This window comes from Apis cerana, linkage group LG8 (genome assembly GCF_029169275.1).
Source record: "Apis cerana isolate GH-2021 linkage group LG8, AcerK_1.0, whole genome shotgun sequence".
In the NCBI taxonomy this organism is placed as follows: domain Eukaryota; kingdom Metazoa; phylum Arthropoda; class Insecta; order Hymenoptera; family Apidae; genus Apis; species Apis cerana.
Window position 1 is genome coordinate 7,736,354 of NC_083859.1, and position 20,745 is coordinate 7,757,098.

Below are 20,745 nucleotides of genomic sequence, written 5' to 3' on the forward strand. Positions count from 1 at the left end.
AAGTAATATATAATATATAGAAAGATAGTAGTATATAATATAAAAAAAATTTCGGAAATATGCGATTTATTTTCTTTCTTCGAAATTTTATTTATTTTATTTTAATTATATACTAAAAGGATTAAAAAAAACATTCAATTTTTTTTTAATTCCTTAAATGATTAGTGAACTTCTTTGGTATCTTATGTAATGTCATCTTGTATTTTAAAAACTGTACATTGTGTAAATATAATATGTAATTCATAAAACGAATGTAATGAACTAATATTAACAAGCTAATATCTTTTCGATGTATTTATTTTTATTGCTGCTTTTCATTTTTTGCCATACATTCTGATTCTTTTGACTCGTTGCAATATTTCCAACGCAACCATGCTACTCTCATACGATCCCAAATATTCTCTAATGAATCCATGGCTGGCCTAACATCCAATAATGTAAATGTATATTTTTCATTTACTGCTCCACCATCATAATAATCTATAACATATCGTACATCTTTTCCACATCTATCTATGATCCAATCATGCCTGTCAAATGGTAATTCATATCTAAAAATAAATAAATAATTTCATGTTTATTAGTTTAATTTATTAAAAATAATTATAAATCATATAATTATAACATACCCCATCCAATATCGAATACGAGCACGTGGAGAATATTGCTTAGCTTTGCCTCCAAAACTTCGTAATTTTGGAGTACCACACTCTTTTACATGAAGTGCTTCCCATTTAAGCACTTCCTGCCATGCTAGTTCATTATTTGCATTGTGAATTTTTATTATGTCATCCATATCTTTTGGTGTAATATCATCATTTTTCCATCTCCAACCTTTTCTTAACATTGCATTCCAAAACATTTGTTGCGATGGATATACCCAAAATTCTCCTTCTCCAGTTGCTTTTGGTATAGATGAAACTTGTCTCTCTGTAGGCAGTGGAAAAGGCTGATCTGGTGCTGGTTGTTGATTAGCTGGTGGCATCTAAAATTTTATTTAAGTTTCATTCAGTGATAATAATTAACATATTTAGATATATTTAAATAAATTAATAGATAGATATTATAACCATGTTAAGGGGATTAATATCTTCTGAAGTCATATCATTAATTGGACATTCACTGGAAAGTATAGATGATTCTTTTTCTGATGCAGATTTATGCATAGGACATTCTGGTGGAGGTTTTTCTTCAGATTTATAAATTTCATGGTGTTGAGTTTTTGAAATTTGTTGCTGATGCATTGGCATAATTACATCAGCTGCCGAAACAGCAGAGGTCATTACATTACCCATTTTTCTTTATTCTAAGTCTCCTGTACATCAAAAAATCAAAAAATTTTTCATTCAAAAATATGAAAATTAGAAATATTGATATTTATAAATAGATTGCATAGATAACCTATATTTTATATTGCTTCAATATTATTATTAAATATGCGCTAAAAATATACTTTCTCATGAAATATTATACTGTAAAAACGAGAGTTGATAAAATACTCACATGTAGCTATAAACATAAAATTGTTGTTAAGATAAATTTATTCAACCATCTGTTTTTATCAACTTAGGAAAACGTTTCAATAAATTATAATGACCTTAAATATTAAATGAACTTTAGAAATTAAAGGTAATATCTTGTGAAGAATTGGAACATCTCGACCCCGAATTCTTCAGAGGACTTGGGATTAAGCATATAAAAATTATTAGTAATAGTATATACTCTTATATTTTACTATCATTTCTAGTAATCTCTATTAAAAAAAATTTTCCCCTACACTAAAATATTTTTAAAAATTTATGATAAAAATTCATAAATAATTTAGAAAAAACTGTCAATAAAAATTATTTTTTAATTTTGTATTTTTATATAAAAATAAAATAATAATGAAGAGAATAATATTATTTAATTAATGATTTCGCTAGATTTTAGGAAGTTTTATATTCTTCTATTGGTGAAACTTTAGGATTAAATTTAAAATCTTTAATTAAAGATAATTCTTAAGACTTTTCTATTAATATTTGCAAGTAAAAGATAAATTATATATATTTTGATATTTTTTTTTATTAAAATATGCATAGTATATACATTCAGTTCACATCATTCTTGCGTATGACATTATTGTAAATTAAAATATTTCTCACTATGTACATATCAAATTTCGATAAGGAAATTGTTACTAATAAAATATTGCTTCAATAACAATTCCACGGTAAACAATATAATATTATTTCAACTTATTCATAACTTCTAAGGAAAACAGATCTTCCATTTGTATAATTTTTTTTTACGTTATAATAAAAAAGATAGATCTGTCAGAGAATATTCCTTATTATTGGATTTTATATAATACATAATTAAAACAATCTTTACAACAAAATCGGTTTTCAATTTTTATTCAATTTTTATTCAATTATTGTCGAAAATCGATTTTGTTGTCAAAGTATTGATGATGGCCAATGAACTAGCCATTATTTATAAATTTATAAATTTATAATAAGTTTAAAAGTTTATAAATTTAATATCGTATCTATTTTTATGTGGCATAGAGTGTTTACAAAGGATTAAAAAAAAAATTAATTCCTTGCTATCTTTGTTGATTCCTTATTTCCAGTTACGTGTTCCAAATCGAGACTATCATATTCTAATGCAGCAGTATTATCGTAGTAAGCATAATCGTAATCAGATTTTTTTCCAGACTTTGGTCGACCTGTTGTAGGAAGCCTCGTTGTTGACGAAAAAGGTCTGGCTGATCCACTGACATATGTACTTGTTCTTGGTGTTGTTGATGATTGAGATGTTTTTTGGGTGTTCGAGTTGAAATTATTGGGATTATAAGTAGTAGCTGCAGAAATTCTCCTATATAAAAATAAATTTCTTTTTACAAAACAAAGATTCTTCATTTAGATTTAGGAATATCATATACTAATTTAGTACCTTGAGACTGGAGTAGTAGATCTTGGTGTTTCAGCTAAATGATTAATACTAGCAGGACTGAATCCAATTCCAATCGAAGATCTCGCTAAATCATAATTTCCTGTGCTGTTCTCAATATAATATTTTCCATTGGGACCATCATAATTGTTATTATATTGTGTGGCTTTCTTTGGCGGTTTTGTACTATCGTAAAATTGAGACGAACTCTTAATAGATTGGTTAGATTTTTCATAATATTGTCCAGTTTGAGTTTGACTACTATCAGTAGCAATATACTTTTTCGTAACTGGACTATAAGTGGTAGGAGCATAATTACTGCTTGCAAAACTAGAAAAGTATTTTGAGGTTGATTGAGAAATATCTTGTTTAATAGTTGTACCAGTTCTATACTGTCCATTATTATTATTATTATTATTATTATTATTATTATTATTATTATTATTATTATTATTATTATTATCGTAAATAGTAGGTGTAATAGTTGTAGATTGATAAAGTATATTATTATTTCCACGTTGTATGTTATTATAATTTCTTTGATAATTTGTATAATCGTTTGCCTGATAATTCGTGCTAGGTTGCAAGGTCGTGGATTGGACAAACTGTCCGCCATTATTATAATTTTGATTTTTATTGTAACTAGTTGATTTTATTGTAGTACTTTGAATGAAACTTCCAGTATTTTGCTGATTATAATTCGAATTAGTATTGTAAGTATTATAAATAGTCGTTCTGCTTGTCGTACTAGGAGATTGGAAATTATAATTGTTCTGATAATTGGTACTCGATCTAAATGTTGAAGATGGGATATTATATTTCTGTGTATTTTGATTCTTGAAATTTTCTTGAGGCCTCACACTAGTAGATGATACGAAACCACTATTAGTTCGTTGATTATAATTATTACCACTGTAGAAACCGGTATAAGTATTCTGATTGAGAGCAGCAGCAGGTAAAGGAGTACTAGATACATAATTATTATTGTCATTGTATTGTTGCTTCCTGCTAACCTTTCTGATTCCTGTTTTCCTCTTATTATCTTGAATAATCTCGTCCTTATAGGATTTCTCACTCTCATAATCTTCCTCTTTGCCATTTCTATTATTGTAAAAATTACCGGTACTGCTGCCCTTCAAATCTCTGTTGGCATTAAAATTGTTCGAGGATATTCTATTGAGAGTATTAGCCGAGGAACGAACAGGGTCACTCGTTTCGGACCGTTGAAGATGGTCTTGAGGTTCGGCATCACTGCGTATGCTATCATAATGAGGTGATTCCAAACCAGATCCTAATCTATACAAGTCAAAATTATCGCTGGCATAATATAAAGTGGCTGCCTCGCAATCAACGTCATACCAATCCGCACACGTTTGACTTTCTTGGTCGAATGCAGTATCATTGGGACACAAGAACCTTTAAAAAGAAGGGATGGATATTTATCGTACATAGTAATAGTGTCGTATATACTTGATATTTTTCAAAATAACATTTTTTTTTATAATATTATAAATCTGCGATTCCCATTTCTTTTGATGATCGATTAAAAATTTTTAATAAAATAAAATATAATTATAATATTTTACTTTTAGAGTTGAAGCACAAGATTCAGAGAAGATTAAAAGAGCATGTTAAAAAATCTATCGTAACAAATGTAAAATATGTTTGATTGTTTTAATACATGTTTGATCGTAAATGAAATTCACAATAATTATTTAGCGATTCCTTTGAGGATCATTTCGTAGAGTATTGGAAATTTGTAGAGTAACTTACTTGTAATCTTGAATAATGCCCGAGATGGACACACAGACATGGAATACTTGACAGTCAGTCTCTGGGTCGGCGTAATAACTTCCTACGATCTTGTTGCGACAAGTGAAGGAAGTTTCCGGCATATACTGTTGCGAGTATCTGGGTGGTGGTCGTTGAAGCCCGAGGATACAAGTTCCGAACGCAGCTACTGTAACAAAATAGGGAACCATTGAAAAAAGATATGTATAGACTTTCTAATTCTATCTAATTAATTTCACTATCAACGGGAAAGAATAATTATTCGACAATGGAACAGAGGGGGGCTTATCATAATTCGCAAGAATGCTTTTTTTCATCTTTAAAACAGCGCGGCTGTTACATACTCGCATTCTCATCTCAACAAGATACAAAAATTTAAACTCGAAACATTCGAGAAATGAAAATATATCATGTCGAATATAAATTAAATAATTTCGTCGTATGTTCCAGGTTTCGTGTAAACGTACCCCATATGAGGAAAATAATCTTTCCGATGGATTCCATCCTGAAAGTTCTTCGAGAATGAACTGTCGACAATTGATCCACAATAAAGCTCACACTGCCGCGTTACCTTCGCAAAGGGACTCTTTGAGACGACTGCGGCGTTGAGGAGAATGTCGCGACCGAGAAGAGGATGCTCTACGGGGAACGCTCTCTGGGAGGATGCCTCTGGCCCCGTGGACGAGGTAGGGGCCATCATCCAGGAGAAGGCACTCGTGTATAATGGGGGTAGAGGACGTAATGTTTCGTTACGTCACTCTCCGCTCGATCGCCGAAGGCAGATGCTACCTGTTAGTGACGACTTGCACGGAGAAACTATTGATGAAAGCTAAGAGAATTATTATGATCTCGACAACTTTGTATTCTACATATACAAAAGAAATGGTGAAAAATTATATTAATTATTATTATTAAATTAATAAATTATCATAGCGGATAATTTTGCTTTAAAAAACAAGAACGTGAGATATCCAGTGTTTTTGCGACTATCTTTAGAATATGCTTTAGCGGCTTAGAGCGGCTTTGTCGGTGAAATTTTTTTTCGAATCTTGAAAGATTGAAGATTTTCTTCATTGTTATTAGTAGGAAAAAGAAGAATTTTTTAAAAATCAAAAATAAGTCATTGAATTGCTGAAAGCTTGATTTATATATTATTTGAATATTATTTGAATATTAAAGATATGAACATATGGTTAAGAATATATTTTATCGAAATATTTTTATTTTCTTATTTCAGATATTATCGACCAAGATTGATCTAATCTTAAAGAATTAAATTAAGAATTCTCCTTTATCCTCGATCAAAGTTAATCAACATCTTTAAAAGTGTGTACTTTCGTGTTTATGACAAACAGACATTATTGCCTCGATTGACAAATCATCGATAAATTACGAAGGCAACAGGTGGTAAAAGTCACTTTCTATTAAATCACTCGATTACTCGGTACCAGATTACAACTTTTCTGGCAGAAAAAATTTTTCTTCGATGGAAAAATTACCAGACAGATAATATCGCAGTTAAGACAAGGTAATATTAAAACTAATCAAAATTCAAGATATTTAAGATACGAATCTGCGATCAATTAGTCGATGCGATTGAAATCTCTGATGAAATATGCTCCAAACGTCACAAGAATCGTGGAGTTCATCGCGACCGGTCGTCCCATGCCCTTTGCCAACTCGAGATCGAGCCTCCACTCTTCGAAAAGTCGCATTCAGGGAGTGTTGTGTCGCATTCCATCGTTAGATCGATTTCTTTCAGTTTTGAACATTTTTTTTTCGTTCCACAGAAGAATCAACAAGTTTGAAATTATGAAGGATAAAGGGAAATAGCGAGTGGAAAGCACGAGGAAGCTGAAAATCGAGGTCGTACCTCGACAATCGAAATTTCGCAATTATTCTCGTGTTCTGTGTTAAGAAACGAGATTTCCGGCAACGTTTGGGAACACTGCGAACGATAAAATTATATAATGCTCTTGTGTTAAATATATATATATATATTATTTTCGTGACATTTCAAAGTATTTTTCAATTATTATTTGCTGTTTCACTTTTATGAATATAATTCGATTATGTGCAATTCTTGGCAAATATATATGCCTTATTTTCCAGAATTAATTTAAAATTATAGTTTAAATCTGGAGCATTTATCTTCCGTCCCTATAAATAGGAATAAAATAGGTATCGTCACGGATAAGGATTATTTTATTTTCCATCAATGACCATCCGCGTTTCTATTACGCGTGATGAACTCGCGACGAGGAATCTTCTCAGCCTTGGAGGGCGAAAGTTGTTGTGGATAGCACGATATTTGCACCTACAAGCTAAGGAACGTGTCCATAGTAGGAGGTTGATTGAGGTTTTCTGTAATTTTATTTGATTGCCCGATTGCATCGTGCATCCAATAATTCTGTGATCGGATAATGGTAAAAACCTGATACGTCACTTTTTCGTAAAAATTGAATTATAAATTTACAATTTTACAAATTTAAACAAATCAAATTCGGGATCATTTCCGTTTTCGATGCAAATATCCACGAGTGTGAACGGTATGTCGTGACATTCTTTAGCAAGCATTGAACCGATGGAGAAAGCGGGGTCATAGATGCATAGGCAGATCATTTTTTTCAAGATGAGATAACTCTCAGGGACAGTTACAAATGTGATAATTCCGTGATCAATTATCCAAAAATAAGTATCTAAGAATGCTTCTTTTGATGCAATCTATCGGTAAGCAAACCAGTTTTTCAAAGTAGCTATTATCGAAATTATCAATCTTTACCATTAATCATTATGTAAAGAACACTCAATCAATTGCAGCGATTTCAAGTGAAGAGAAAAGTTAAAATTTTCAAATTATTTAGATTTTATCAAAATAAAGAACATTTAACAAATGGAAATTTGACATATAGAGACTTTATGCAAGATTTATTATTTTTCCAATTGTCCTCAGAAGTGAAAACAGTAAGTATTGTTAAAGATAAAATAACGCAATTAAATACATGCAAATAATTCGAGTTAAAATTCATATTCAAAAATTTTTTCAGAATTTTTTACAGCGGAGCTAAAGTGAAGGAACGAAATTGTAATTTTATATCACAAATCTTACAATTTTATAGAAATTATTGAATTTCGATTGTACTATCTATCATTTCATGTCAGAGTTCGAAATCTTGAAACATTGGATAAAATGGAAGTATCGAATAAGTTCAAGGAATTTGTTAAATCTTGAGAAAAAACTCGATTCTTTATACCTCCAAGAGTTGTATGATGTTACGCAGATTTGCATAGCGATTTGGAGAAGAGAGAATGTTCCTCATTACCCAAGCGGATACAGAAAGGTGCTAAGCGTATGCGGGAACATATTCGACTTCCGTCAGACGCGTGCACTTCTTCGTCCAGTCATCAACTATCTTTAGTAACTTAACACTTTCACGATCTCGCGTCATATTCGATCATTGATCTCTGTTTACATATCAAAATTTTGAATTAAACACACATACACACTATATATATATATACATATATTAGTAAATATTATTTTTTCATGCGCAAAAAGTTTAAGCTAATTTTTTATATTTTCTTTTTCTAGTAATGAAATTTCGCTACATATTTCGATTTAGTAATACGAAAGAATGAATACATTTAGATGTACGGCCTTGGCGTGTACGAATTCCCGTTTTTCCTATTTGCCTTCGTTCCTCTTTTAACTCGGATCGAGCTAGTGAAAGCTGGTTGGAAGATCTCGAACGTCCTCTAGCACGTGCACTCGAATCCTCCTCACGAATTGACGATTTATTGCGTTGAAAATTATTGCGGCGAAAGCAATAGGAACTAGAGCACCATCGACATCACGAGGATCATATTTCTTGATATAAATTCCTCGATTTCCCCTCTGGAATTAATCGATTTTAATTTAACTTTACATTGTTTTTCGAATCTTGTCAATATCTCATATTATCTTTTACAGTTATAAGTTAAAAAAAAATTTTTTACTCAAAGATATTTTGAAATATAATCAATAAAACAACGGATATGTAAGCAATCACACGAGAATATTTCAACTTTCTAATATTTCATTTTCAATGTGAGATAATATAACTTTCTTTAATATTCTATTGATAAATAAATTTTCAGATTATAATAATCAAAGAGATAGATTTTTACATGTTCATCAAATTGTTGTGTGACGTGTATCGTTTTTGATGCGTTTAAAAATAAGAATTATATATTCATAAACGACTTGGTATTAATACATAATGATAGAGCTGCGAGTAGAATCGGTTGTTTATCCCTACGATAAAAATCGACGAGAAAGGAACTGGACAAATTGATGTTTTTCATTCCCGACCTACGACCATCGATTACGCAAATCGATGCATTTGAGAGAGAAAATTCTCGACACTGGTATATGTTTACAAATTTTATTTTTCTTATATCGAAATTTCACTTAAAAACGAATTAATTAATTAATTGTCCTTATTCCAGAGGCGGATCCGAGAAACTTATTACGAAACACTTTTTTTTTTGATATTTTTGACTTCTCAGAAAATAGAGAAATTTGAATAACACAGGTTCTCGTAGACAATACTTGTGTCAGCGTTTTACCTGAAAAAATTCTTCTCTCTTTGAATATACTTCTCGTGTGCGTCGTTGCTGTTATCTCGCGGCTGCATCTCGGCGTCGATTACATTGTCGCAATTATGCCTCTCCTCGAAAGAAAACATCGTTTTGTAGTTTCTTATCCCCTCTATCATCAAACCTTGAACAGTTTTCGAAATTCTGTCTAAATCTAAGATAAGTGTTCTAAAAAAAAAAAAAAAAAGAAAGAGAGAGAATTACACGTTCTAACAATTATTTCCTTTGTACATTTTGATCTAAATCGATTTTTAATTTTAATTCCAGACTTTTAAGGAATAAATATTTACCTGAGAGATACAGAGCTAATTATATAGTCGTGCAACAATTGCATATGCGAACACCGAAGATGGAACAACGATCTCGTGCTCGAGGATTCACGAAGATTCTATAAGTCACGGGGGAAGGGGATATTTCTCCTAGTCTTCGCCACGTGAGAAAGTGAAAGCAAAATGCGAGCGCTCGAGGAGGCATCCTCTATGTAGCGAACTCGATTCGTCCGTCTCTTCGGTGATCATCCTAAAAACCGATGCTCTCCGTGCCCCCTGAGCTATGAGCGACTCGTTATCCTCTTATGTAGATCCTGTCGAGTCAACTGTTGCACCATTTATATCATACCAGATCTAGATACATTTGAAATAATGTAACGAATATCTTACTTCAAATAAGTATTTTCTATTTCTATTAATTGTGAATTCATTTTGAATTTTACGATATATTTAAGAGATTTATTTCATTAGGAAAAAATATATAAAAATGGACGCAATAAGAACAAATTTCAAAGCTCAATCCTGACGAACATTTAATGTTCGTGGTATTAATAAATCGATAATTCGGTTGATTAATTGAGCAAGAACTATCTATAAATACAAACGATTCGAGTTGAAAACAAGGTTGGTTAATTAAAGATCCGATTAATGTATCGATAGAAGATTAATTTTTTTAATATCGCAGACAAGGTCTTCTTTCGCTAATATGAAAAAGACATGTAAAAAAAAATATGAATTTATTTCGAAATAAATTCATTGATACGTCGAGAATATGATTTACAAATGGAAAATCTCGTACAAAGTAAAATTAACGCTCTCGAGATCTTAATTACGGCCCTCTTGTTATTGTGACAGAGTGTGTAACTCCGTGCGAAAATAAGAATTATCCACTCGCCGCTATTCTCTTATGTAATCCATACCTAGTCATCATATATACATCGTCTTTTAATCTTAAAATACTCATAGATGATTAATTCTTAGTGGTCGCCGATAAACCTAATTAAATAAAAGAAAAATTAGATAAGATCTATTTCTATGGAATCACATTTAAACTCAGACGTTCGATAATTTAAACTCGAACATTGATCAATTTTCATTTCTATAATAATACAATCAAGAGATTCCAAGAGAAATCTTTCCCATGGCACAAAGACCTTATTGGTAAGCTTCGAGTAATTTTCCAATAGAAAATAATGGGAAGTGCTCCACTTTTTATCGAGAACGCAGCCGGTCGTGTTTCTTCCCGATATTATTTCCATTAAAAAACAGAACAATTGATATTTCTCACAAATGCAACCTGATTCTGTTTAAAAATCAAGACGATCGGTACCATCTGGAGGAACAATGCTCGAATCAGTTAATTTCCGATTTGATAATGGCAACGGATTGTCGCCTGATGCTTCGTTGTCAGTGGACGTAACTTTCACCGGAGCACACACGACGATGATACAGTGTGTCGTGCGTGCGCGAATCCTCGAGTAAAGTTGCATAAACGCGAAGCCTTCTGGGGCGGCTTGGAACGTGGAAGTTATACAAGCGGCCAGTTCTGAGAGACTTTCCAGACGACAGACTGAATTCTTTCCAGGCAAGATCTTGGCTGGTGAACTTCGTCTTGACTTTGGAAAAAATTATTGTAAGAATTTCCTGTTTTATTTCAAGTGTAACTGAATGGACCCTTCCTTTCTTCTTTATTTTTTGATTTTATCTCGATTTAGAAGAAAGAGAAATTTACCTGCAAGAGATCATTGATCAATCGCTTAATGAAAGATTTATAATAAAAGAGAAGTCTCAATAGGCTACTAAATCGATCAAATTGATTGTGCAGATATTTTAACAAAATTAATCTTGAATAATTTTTATTGAAACGATATATTCAATTAAATATAATTATTTTCGTAACGTTACTTTAATTCATCTATATATCACATCTATAATATATGTGAACACATGATAAAAATCGATGTTTCTAGTATTAATAATTTTCTGAAATTCATAAAAGGAAGAAAAATTTTTAAATCTGATTAAATATATTAATTATGATCGGATTAACTTTCCAAATGTTATGTAAATGTGGATTTCCAATGATTAATTGAAACAAGATGGTGAAGAAATCGAAAAAAAAGATTCTACGAGATACATATGATCTACATATGAAAGATATTCGCCGATATTCGAAGATAGCTGTAAAACAAATAAAAGATTATCTAATTATCTATTTTATATAAAATTATATTTTAAAACATATATTTAAAAAATATATTTAATGTTTATGCAAATAATATAAAATAATTATTTCTATTTTTTAGAAAGAGAAAAGGAAGTTTCACAGATTTTGATGTAGATGAAAAAAAGTATTAAAATGTTAGAATGTAAATAAACAGTAGAGGGAAATTGATGAAAGCGCGGGATGTTGCGTGATTGGAGGCAAGTTTCATTAGAAAGAACGGATCAGAAGGCTAATTGGAAGAAGCGTAGGAAGCATGCATTCATTACTGGAGAAATGGTGCAACTTGGTTGTATTTTAATTACGCATTTCGCAGAAAATCTCACGAAATTACTTATGTTCTCTTTCGAGTCTTTTGTCTCACAAAAGATCTGTTACTATAAATTTTTCTCTTTCATTCTTTTTTTTAATTGAATTTCATGAAAGTCGATCTTTGATAGGAAACAAGCGTGTTCGACAAGAACGAAACGCAAACCATGGTCCGTGTCGTAATGACGAAATCGTAAGATCAGTCTCGTGCTATAAATGTGTCGTTACAGACTTGAATCTGGCACAAGGATGCGTTACTCGTTCGGTTGAATCTTGTCATTTTATTTTTTATCCTAACACCGTTACACTTCTCTCTCGTGCACGAAATTTCCATAGAACCGATATAGTTCGACTTTCTCTGACGTGTTATCGATGTTAGGCATCTTCGTGTATCGTTTAACTCATGGCGTTTCGGTTGAAATAGATTGCTTCAAAGGCATTGTCATTCCACCACTTTCGCAGCCTGATTTTTTCTTCTTTTATTTCTTCAATAAATCAAACTACTTTCGCGATGCGATAGAAGAAGTCGAATGATGCGTAGACAATGGCATACATGTTATCTTCGATTCTCTTTGTCTTTATTTTCCTTTAAAAAAAATCTCAAGAATCATTAATCAAGTATCTAAATTAAATAGTTTTAATAGAGAAGTATCATTAGAAAAAATTTCATCTATTATCTAAGTTAAGAAATATAAAATATTATTCTAAAAATAGAAATTTCAATGAATCCATTTTGATAGTAGAAAAAATTTATTTCTCAAAATAGTGATTCGTCTACACTCAATACTGTGTAAAATAAATAAAAAATCGTGAATCCTTGATGAATTATCAGAATTTGATCTATGATCTGTATCTTGTTTAACGTTACGAAATCGGCGATCAATGTCACGCAAAGTCCAATTCTTAGCCAGGATTTCGTATCGAGAATCTTTGAGAAAGACGAGTCAGGAAAGCAATACGAGAACAAGACGAACCGATCAAAGGAAGTTTTAATTGGATGGGCACATAACCTGAAATAATCGTGAGGGTCGATTTTTTTTTACCAAGCAAAATACTCGTGGGAGGTTGCCAACGATCTCACAATAATCATTTTATTATACCACTAAGCATACGCTCCGTCAGGTCTCGTAATTGTTAGTAAAGCGAGTTGCTCGACTAACACGTACGATCGCGTAACATGCGTTATTGTCAGGCGAATTTTTTTCCTTCGTAGCATCTTCTTGCGATGGAACCAGGAAATGAAGCTTGGTTGCGCAATGGGAAGCGCTTTCTGAGAGATAGAATCTCAAGGAAAACGTGAGGACGATTATTTAGCCCTGATAGTTCGTTTAGCTCGTTCGCTATCTCTGGTTCGCTTTTGCCCAATTTTCCCAGTAAATCTGAGAGAAGAGAAACAAAATTACTTTTACATTCTTCGTTTTAAATTTGAAGAAATTTTTTACGTACAATAAAAATAAGTAGTTGAAATATTGTTTAAGTAAAAAGTACATTATAAAATGATGTTATTCATGAGTAACATCTTTCATATAACCTTTTAAGCGTGGTAAATCTTGTTTTGAAAGAGTTTCTAACTTAAAAATCACATACAAAGTTTCATTCATCCACAGTTTCATTTGCTTTGTAGACGTTCATGTTAATTTAATAGATTGTCATTTTTGCTACTGTTGACATGGATACGTTTTTATAAGAATTCACGATTTATTGATTACTGGAATTAATTATAAGATTAATAATATTTTATGATGTTTAGATTTTTTTATTAAAATATCTAATTATATTCTTATTCTTATATTCATAAGAAATATTTAGCATTCAAAGAATGTAAAATATATGATCTAAGCCAAGGATTAGATAAACAATTTATAGTATTAACGATATTCAAAAAGAGAATAGAAATGTTTTGATTCATTCACTTGTCTCCCACAATCAATGTAATCCTTGAATGTATAACCTTTTGATGAAGTCAGTGAACATCCTCGGGGTTTTGTTAAATGCCAGACAAGTAACATCACGACACGCTCATTGATCTATGATGGTATTGAATGTATTCTAACATAGAATTACTTGGGAGAGAAAAAGTTCTTTTCTATCAAGGATATCTTGTTTTTTTATCGAAGCTGTATCATTTCTTATTATAGCGTTGAACTAGAAATTCTGATAGATTCTGTTTTTATATGTTATTTAAATTATAAAAAAATGTGAAGTTATATAGGTTATTTTAATATTTATAGAAATAAAAAAAAATATATTAAATATATTAAAATAGTTTATTGTAGATGAATATATTATTTTTATATTTTTCTTAACATCGTATTTCATAAAATACGATGCATCTACATTTTATTTTGTATCACAATTCATATTATGGTGCCATCTATTGAACAAAGCTTCAAGTTAATAGTAGAGTGTATTTATCAGATAATTATATTTAAATTATTAAAACATAAATATATAAAAATAATATATAACATAAAATAACACTAATTGAGAAAATATATATTTTTTTAAAGCATTAAATTGAGTATCTCGTTTTAAAAAATAAAAAGTCTATAAGTTAATATATTTTCTATATTTACAATTTCATTATTAACCTAACAAGCAATACTATCTTGAAAATGCTTCAACAGGAATAGCCGAAGATTTATAATCCTTCATAAAATTTGAAATCGCTTTTCTTATATTCCATTTAGCTTCTTCTAAATATGTTTGACACCAATCTTTGTTTAATGAAGTTATTTCTGTAAATTTGTTCAACAATTCTTTTTTCTCACTCGAGCTAAAGCAAGATGATACGATTTCGTCGTAAGAAATTTTTGTTTCTATACTGTTTGGTGATATTTCTTCTGTAGTAGCATTTATGTAGTATTGATCATTTATAATATTATATTCATGATCAGGGCCAGCTTGGAGAATGAATGTTCTATTAAACCATAGAACTTGTGACGAATTATTCATAGTTTTAAATAATCCACAAATCGAGATTACTAAACATCTGTTATCATCGAATATCAAGTCGCATACAAAAGATTTTCTATCATGATAGGATCGTGGTAATCTTTTTAAACCACCTAAAATATTATCCTGTCCATAATAAAGATGTTGCCGTTTCTTATTTAGATCTGCAGTTTTTAATAAATTTCTATTTGCTGTAAATTGAACTAAATTTTTTTTATGAGCCACAGGTGATGGAATTCCAAAGCTCATAGAATAAAATGCATTTTTATAATATAATCCTCTTAAAACTGTTCTATCACTCTGATCATATAGATTGAAAAAATGATTAATAAATTTGCTAACTAATTCTTCTCTGGATTCATTTTTAAAATAATTAATATATGTTAATGGTAAGCCACATGTTTTAATATAAACTCCATCCAACTGAATTAAATTAGGACAGTATTTCATTGCAGAATCTATGTATTGCTTTGAAGTACAATAATTTTCACATAAAGGATTTCCATCTAGCCATAATTTCAGTATACAGAGATTTTTTAAAGGGGTAAGTGCTTCCATAGCAATTAAGTTATTATGTCTTAAATCCAAATATTTTATGGAAGTCAAACTAGAAGTTTCTATAGGAGTTAAATTGAACAATTCATTTTTCTGAAGATTTAAGTGTTCTACTGTGGCAATTGCAGTCTTTGTTAATTTTAAAACATGATTAAAAGTTCTCTGTTGGGATAACGGACAATAAGCAATTTTAGACATGTCAGGATCTTTATGAAATTCTTCCAGATCCAGAGTTTTTTTATTAGGATCATATTTTTTAGTCAAAGCAGTCAGAAGTAAAGGTTGAAGATTAATTTTCAAATCATGAATGGATGCAAATCCTAAAGTAACAATTAAGATCAATGGATCTCCTTCTGGATTTTTGATTATTAAATTAGTTTTACATAGTTTGTCAAGAGCATGAGCACAATTACGAGCCAGAAAGAAAGTATCTTCTCCATTGATTTGATATTTCACAGGAATCAATTCTGCTGGTTCAATAGCATTTAATATAGCTTTTAACACTGTTTCTTTATCATATTCAGTTCCTTTTAAAATTTTAATTTTGTGCCATACATCTGAACGACCCATTAATGTCCTTTCTTGGAACATTGATCCACCCATACTTATTTTTATCGCAATAGAAGAATCTAATTGCATTGATACAATAGGTAAATTTGTTCGTTGCATTTTTATTATTTATTTTTTAATTCACTAAATATGAATCCACACAATTTCACAATTTGTGAAAATTACATATTTCTGAAAAAAAATAATTTTTATTTGCATTGTTAGGTTAGACTTTTTACACAGAAAAATTGCATTTAACACAAAACAATATACATTAAAATAAATATATTAAAATAAATACTTCTCCTAATGATATTAAAAATAATAAATTTATATTTTTGCTTTAATCTTCATTTTGTTTATGATAAAACATTTTATAGAACTTTGCGTTTCAAATTCCGTAATACTGATCGTTTAAAAAAGTAACGTTTCTGATATGCATATTGGATTAAACTTTAATATAAAATTATAAATAAAATATATGACAGAAAATATATTTTTAATTTTTAATTTTTAATATTTTATTTTTAATATTTTATTCATCAATTCATCATAATAAAATTATTACTTTATTTTTACAATATATTTCTAAATATGATAATATATTTAAAATTCTTTAAGTTTTATATAATAAATTTCAAAAATTTATTTATTATAATATGAATATTAAAATTTTATTTCGTTTTGCTTTTTTTTTAAATAATGCAAATTTTACAAATTATTTATATCATTTTTATATATTTTATTTTTTATTTTTTCCAATTCATTAATTTATATGTTAAATTAATTTTAATAATTTTAATAATAAAATATGTTAAAATAATTTTATTATATTTTCAATAAATGTTTTTAGGATTTTGATATTAAAACATATATTTTCACGATAATTAAAGCATATTATAAAATACAATATTTCAATTTTTTATGCGATTTTGAAAGAAAAAAAAAATGGCGCAATTCTAGCCAATCAGAAAGTTATTGTTTTTATTGTACATGGTAAATTAATTTTAATAATTTATTTTTATTATATTTATAATAATAATCTTTTTTTATTACATTTTTAATAAATATGTCTTCGGATTTTTATATTATAGAAATTAATTATTAGGACATATATAAGTAACTATTGGAATATATATAACGCAATACATCAATTTTCACGCGGTTTCAAAACAATAATAAACCGTACAGGTCGAGCTAATCGGAAATCATTCTCTACATATGGCGTCAGTCTATTATTGAAAATCGTAGCGAGCGGATGTATTACATTTGTAGAAGTATATAATTGAGAAAATTTTTATTAACAAGGTATTTTATTATAATTTATATATTATTACTAGTATAATAAAGTTTGTTTAATTAATAATATGAATTTGTTTAATTTATTAAACATTAATATATCAAAATTAAATAATCTTTTAAATTTTTTTTCGTTTTACAATATTAGCAATAATTTGTATTATAAAGTTTGTATTATAAAATTTGTATTTTAAATCAGATTTAAATTATCGTTATATTAATTTAATATAATTTTTATTTTAAATATATAGTTTACGGTTTTAATTTTTATTTATGCAAATTATCGTTTGATCATTAAGATAATTTCGAAAATATAATAATTTATCCATAAGATTAAAAGACAATTTGATAAATTTTATGCAAATATAATAAGATATTCGTATAAGTTATTTTCGTAAAAGTTGTAATTATTATAAAGTTTTTAATTTTTTTATAAAAGTGACGATAAATCATTGTAGATGATAGATTTGTTTTCGCAATAGCTCATTTTGCATAATGATAAAAAATTTGAATGTGTAAATGCACACAAAAAAAAGAATTTATTTGAAAATAAATAGATTTTTTTCGTTAAAATAGATGATATAATCTCCAATCTGCAATAATTTCTACAAGATGAAATCATTATTATTCATAATCATTTCCTTAATACAATTATAAATTGTAAACTAAATAATATAAATTAGTTCGTTGCATACATAATTAAAAAATAAAACAATCGTATAAAAAAACAATCATATAATATAATTTATTACTTGTAGATAAGTTATCCATTAGCTGACCGACTGTCGATTGTAGCTAAAAAACTTACCGACATAACTTTCGGAATAAAACATTATGCGTATTTTAAAATATTCACAAATATACATTTTTAGAATGTCTACATATAAAATGTATATTTTAAATGTAATTTGTATAAGAAATCATATAGTTTCGATATGCCTAAACAATAAGATGGTCATAGAAATTGTGCTTTTTTCTATTAAGTAAATATAGCTCAATGGATAAGAATAATAGGTATCCGTCGGTATCGATATAACATCGTATATAATTACTTATAAATTTTGATTGAATATTTTAATATAAAATATTTATTGTTGTTAATTTATTAAAATTACCATTTTTAGAGTATTTTTACATATCGTAAAAAAGCTATAATTGTTGATTTAAACAATTTGTATATAAATTTTTTTTATTTGCTTTATATGTAATAACAATTTATTTTTAATTTTTTTATTGAACAAAAGTGTCATAGATAGTTTAAATATAGTAATTTATCTGCATTCACAGTTTCATTTAGTTCTAATTTTAATCACTACGAATATTATAATCTCATTTTGTACTGAATCGGTAAAGTTGAAAATGACACTAAAATGATAAAGCGATTTTCTGGAATTTTTTGACATAGAAAAACATAGTACATACATTTTATATTTCGTAATGTTTATTAGAATATTATTAATTATTTTTATTTTTATCAATTATTTTTATTGTATTAAATTATATAAATTATACAAATTGTGATTGCACATATTTTCTCTTCTTTTTTTTTTTTTACGTTTATGATTTCTATAAATAGTTGGAGAAAGTTGATTCTTCTCTCTATTTTTTAATACATATAGTATAAACGATTCTGTATGATCAGTATTCGTTATTAATTACTTTTTTTAAATAATTTTTAGTAGGAATAATAATAAATTCGATAAATTTAAAAAAATTGGAATTCAACTGTTTTTTTCTCTTAATTTTTCCTATTCTTCTTTGTTTCAACGAAGAATATAAAATAAAGTTTCACCAAAATTCGTAACAAAGAAATTCTTGAAAAATTTTACCACAACGTTGTGTCAAATACCGAAAAATGGATAAATTTGAATCTATTAAGTAGTAATCTACTTACAAATCACTTTTATACTCAATCATCGTACATCAAGAGTTAAAACCATAGAGTTAAAATCATCCAATTCGAAATAGATGGAAAAACCAACAACGGGTACCACGAAGTATTTTCACGCTAGGCAAAGGTAACCAGATATGTTAATGCCTGTTCGATCGAGGTAAGTACGTATTACCGTGCAACGTGTAACGTTATCGGGACAGAATTACCGCTCCAGAAATGGTGCGTGGTCCGAGTTTCCTTTTAAATGTGTTATTTCGCGAAGCTCGTGCCCAATCATGCACGAATGCAACAATGAACAGGGTCGAAATAGAGGGATAGAAGAGGCAGAGACCGGTGATTTGACCGGAGGCAGGCTCAACAAGCATCGTGCCTGTACATATGTATGTGTGTGTGCGTGTGCGTGCGCGCGCGTGCATGTGTGGATCGAACCGCCTTGGGCGATGCTCTTCCGCATTTCACGTTTTAAGGAAAAGAAAAAATCCTTATGCGTTGAACGATCTGCTGGTTGGCACTATAGATCACAGATATATAGATATAGATGGACACATGTATATTTTTGAATGCATTTCAATTAAAATTCTAAAATTTTTTATATCTACGAAATTCGAAGTTGAAACTTTATATGGGATATCGAGAAGCATATTTTTTTTCTTCTTTTTTTAGGTAAGGAGATTTTGTTAAGAATACAAAAATCTTAACAATCTTTGAAAATGTTTAAACCGAGGTTCATAATAATAACACAATAAAATTTTTTAAACAGTTGTAATGGATTCTGGAAGCTTTCCATTCCTAGTTTTAAAATTATATATAGATAAATTATAAGCAATATATTATAGCTTTCGAATTAGAGCCATTCGAAAAATCGTCAAAGTTTTTGATTTTCCGATCCGATTTTCCGAGGAAAATCGTTTTGATAAAAATAATGGCACATGCCCATTTTGCCCAGCCGCTCGGTGGTTGGTCAAGTTCAACCTTACCTTAAAGGTACTAACGTATATATTTTTCTTTTCTCTCGCAAAACCGCGTATCCAACCGGCCGCGTTAATGGCGAGGACCGTGCACAGTGACCTCGAGAAAGAACATGGAAGATAATCGTGCCACGTTAAATTCGCGATTTAGACGAGGCGTGTTGGTAAAAAAAAAAAAAAAAAAAAAAAGAAAAGAAAAAGAAAAAAAAAACGTTAATGGAGACACCGTTTCCTTTCCCTTTATCGAAACCTCTTACGTTCACCCTCGTCTCGGTTCGTCGGATTCTCGGGTTATTTAACCCGGTCGCGATGTGAAAAAATGCGAAAAGGATAGGGAAGAGGAGAGAGAGAAAGAGAGAG

General features: G+C 29.3%; 3 protein-coding genes and 2 long non-coding RNA genes across 10 annotated transcripts; 2 read left to right on the forward strand and 3 right to left on the reverse strand.

The window, feature by feature from the left end:
- Window positions 1-178: 178 nt before the first annotated feature.
- On the reverse strand, window positions 179-1,768 carry LOC108003918 (holocytochrome c-type synthase). Its single transcript, XM_017066504.2, has 4 exons — window positions 1,504-1,768; window positions 1,071-1,315; window positions 630-985; window positions 179-551 (listed from the first exon to the last, which is right to left on the reverse strand). Exons 2-4 carry the CDS (start codon window positions 1,293-1,295, stop codon window positions 302-304), a joined length of 831 nt encoding a protein of 276 aa, XP_016921993.1. The 5' UTR covers window positions 1,296-1,315; window positions 1,504-1,768; the 3' UTR covers window positions 179-301.
- A 271-nt stretch (window positions 1,769-2,039) lies between these two features.
- LOC108003917 (myb-like protein AA) lies at window positions 2,040-5,335 on the reverse strand. 2 transcript variants are annotated; one of them, XM_017066503.3, is made up of 4 exons: window positions 5,193-5,335; window positions 4,708-4,894; window positions 2,938-4,350; window positions 2,040-2,859 (listed from the first exon to the last, which is right to left on the reverse strand). In XM_017066503.3, exons 1-4 carry the CDS (start codon window positions 5,227-5,229, stop codon window positions 2,577-2,579), a joined length of 1,920 nt encoding a protein of 639 aa, XP_016921992.2. In that variant the 5' UTR covers window positions 5,230-5,335; the 3' UTR covers window positions 2,040-2,576. The 2 variants fall into 2 exon arrangements, with proteins under 2 accessions (XP_016921992.2, XP_028525558.2); XM_028669757.2 differs by having other exon boundaries at window positions 4,708-4,891; window positions 5,193-5,333.
- A 134-nt stretch (window positions 5,336-5,469) lies between these two features.
- Window positions 5,470-7,928, forward strand: LOC108003919 (uncharacterized). 2 transcript variants are annotated; one of them, XR_003699058.2, is made up of 5 exons: window positions 5,470-5,610; window positions 5,963-7,151; window positions 7,296-7,455; window positions 7,546-7,689; window positions 7,773-7,928. It is a non-coding gene; the product is annotated as an uncharacterized LOC108003919 (long non-coding RNA). The 2 variants fall into 2 exon arrangements; XR_001767139.3 differs by having other exon boundaries at window positions 5,963-7,455.
- Window positions 7,626-16,680, reverse strand: LOC108003876 (nuclear RNA export factor 1-like). Of its 4 annotated transcripts, none has more exons than XM_062078583.1 (6): window positions 16,526-16,680; window positions 13,612-16,416; window positions 13,266-13,544; window positions 9,654-13,175; window positions 9,334-9,531; window positions 7,626-8,620 (listed from the first exon to the last, which is right to left on the reverse strand). In XM_062078583.1, the coding sequence occupies exon 2, from the start codon at window positions 16,342-16,344 to the stop codon at window positions 14,770-14,772; it is 1,575 nt and encodes a 524-aa protein (XP_061934567.1). In that variant the 5' UTR covers window positions 16,345-16,416; window positions 16,526-16,680; the 3' UTR covers window positions 7,626-8,620; window positions 9,334-9,531; window positions 9,654-13,175; window positions 13,266-13,544; window positions 13,612-14,769. The 4 variants fall into 4 exon arrangements, with proteins under 4 accessions (XP_061934567.1, XP_061934569.1, XP_016921909.2 ...); XM_062078585.1 differs by having other exon boundaries at window positions 16,498-16,672; XM_017066420.3 differs by having other exon boundaries at window positions 9,654-13,544.
- A 407-nt stretch (window positions 16,681-17,087) lies between these two features.
- Window positions 17,088-19,038, forward strand: LOC133666617 (uncharacterized). The gene is made up of 2 exons (XR_009830998.1): window positions 17,088-17,220; window positions 17,319-19,038. It is a non-coding gene; the product is annotated as an uncharacterized LOC133666617 (long non-coding RNA).
- Window positions 19,039-20,745: the final 1,707 nt, after the last annotated feature.

Excerpts from the sequence above, each read along its gene's own strand:
- LOC108003918 (XM_017066504.2), bottom strand. The coding sequence starts at position 1,295 with ATGGGTAATGTAATGACCTCTGCTGTTTCGGCAGCTGATGTAATTATG. Across the intron at positions 986-1,070 it reads ATATTAATCCCCTTAACATG|ATGCCACCAGCTAATCAACA; the intron begins GTTATAATATCT and ends ATAAAATTTTAG. Across the intron at positions 552-629 it reads CGTATTCGATATTGGATGGG|ATATGAATTACCATTTGACA; the intron begins GTATGTTATAAT and ends ATTTATTTTTAG.
- LOC108003917 (XM_017066503.3), bottom strand. The coding sequence starts at position 5,229 with ATGGAATCCATCGGAAAGATTATTTTCCTCATATGGG. Across the intron at positions 4,895-5,192 it reads GATTATTTTCCTCATATGGG|TAGCTGCGTTCGGAACTTGT; the intron begins GTACGTTTACAC and ends ATTTTGTTACAG. Across the intron at positions 4,351-4,707 it reads GGCATTATTCAAGATTACAA|GTTCTTGTGTCCCAATGATA; the intron begins GTAAGTTACTCT and ends TTCTTTTTAAAG.
- LOC108003876 (XM_062078583.1), bottom strand. The coding sequence starts at position 16,344 with ATGCAACGAACAAATTTACCTATTGTATCAATGCAATTAGATTCTTCT.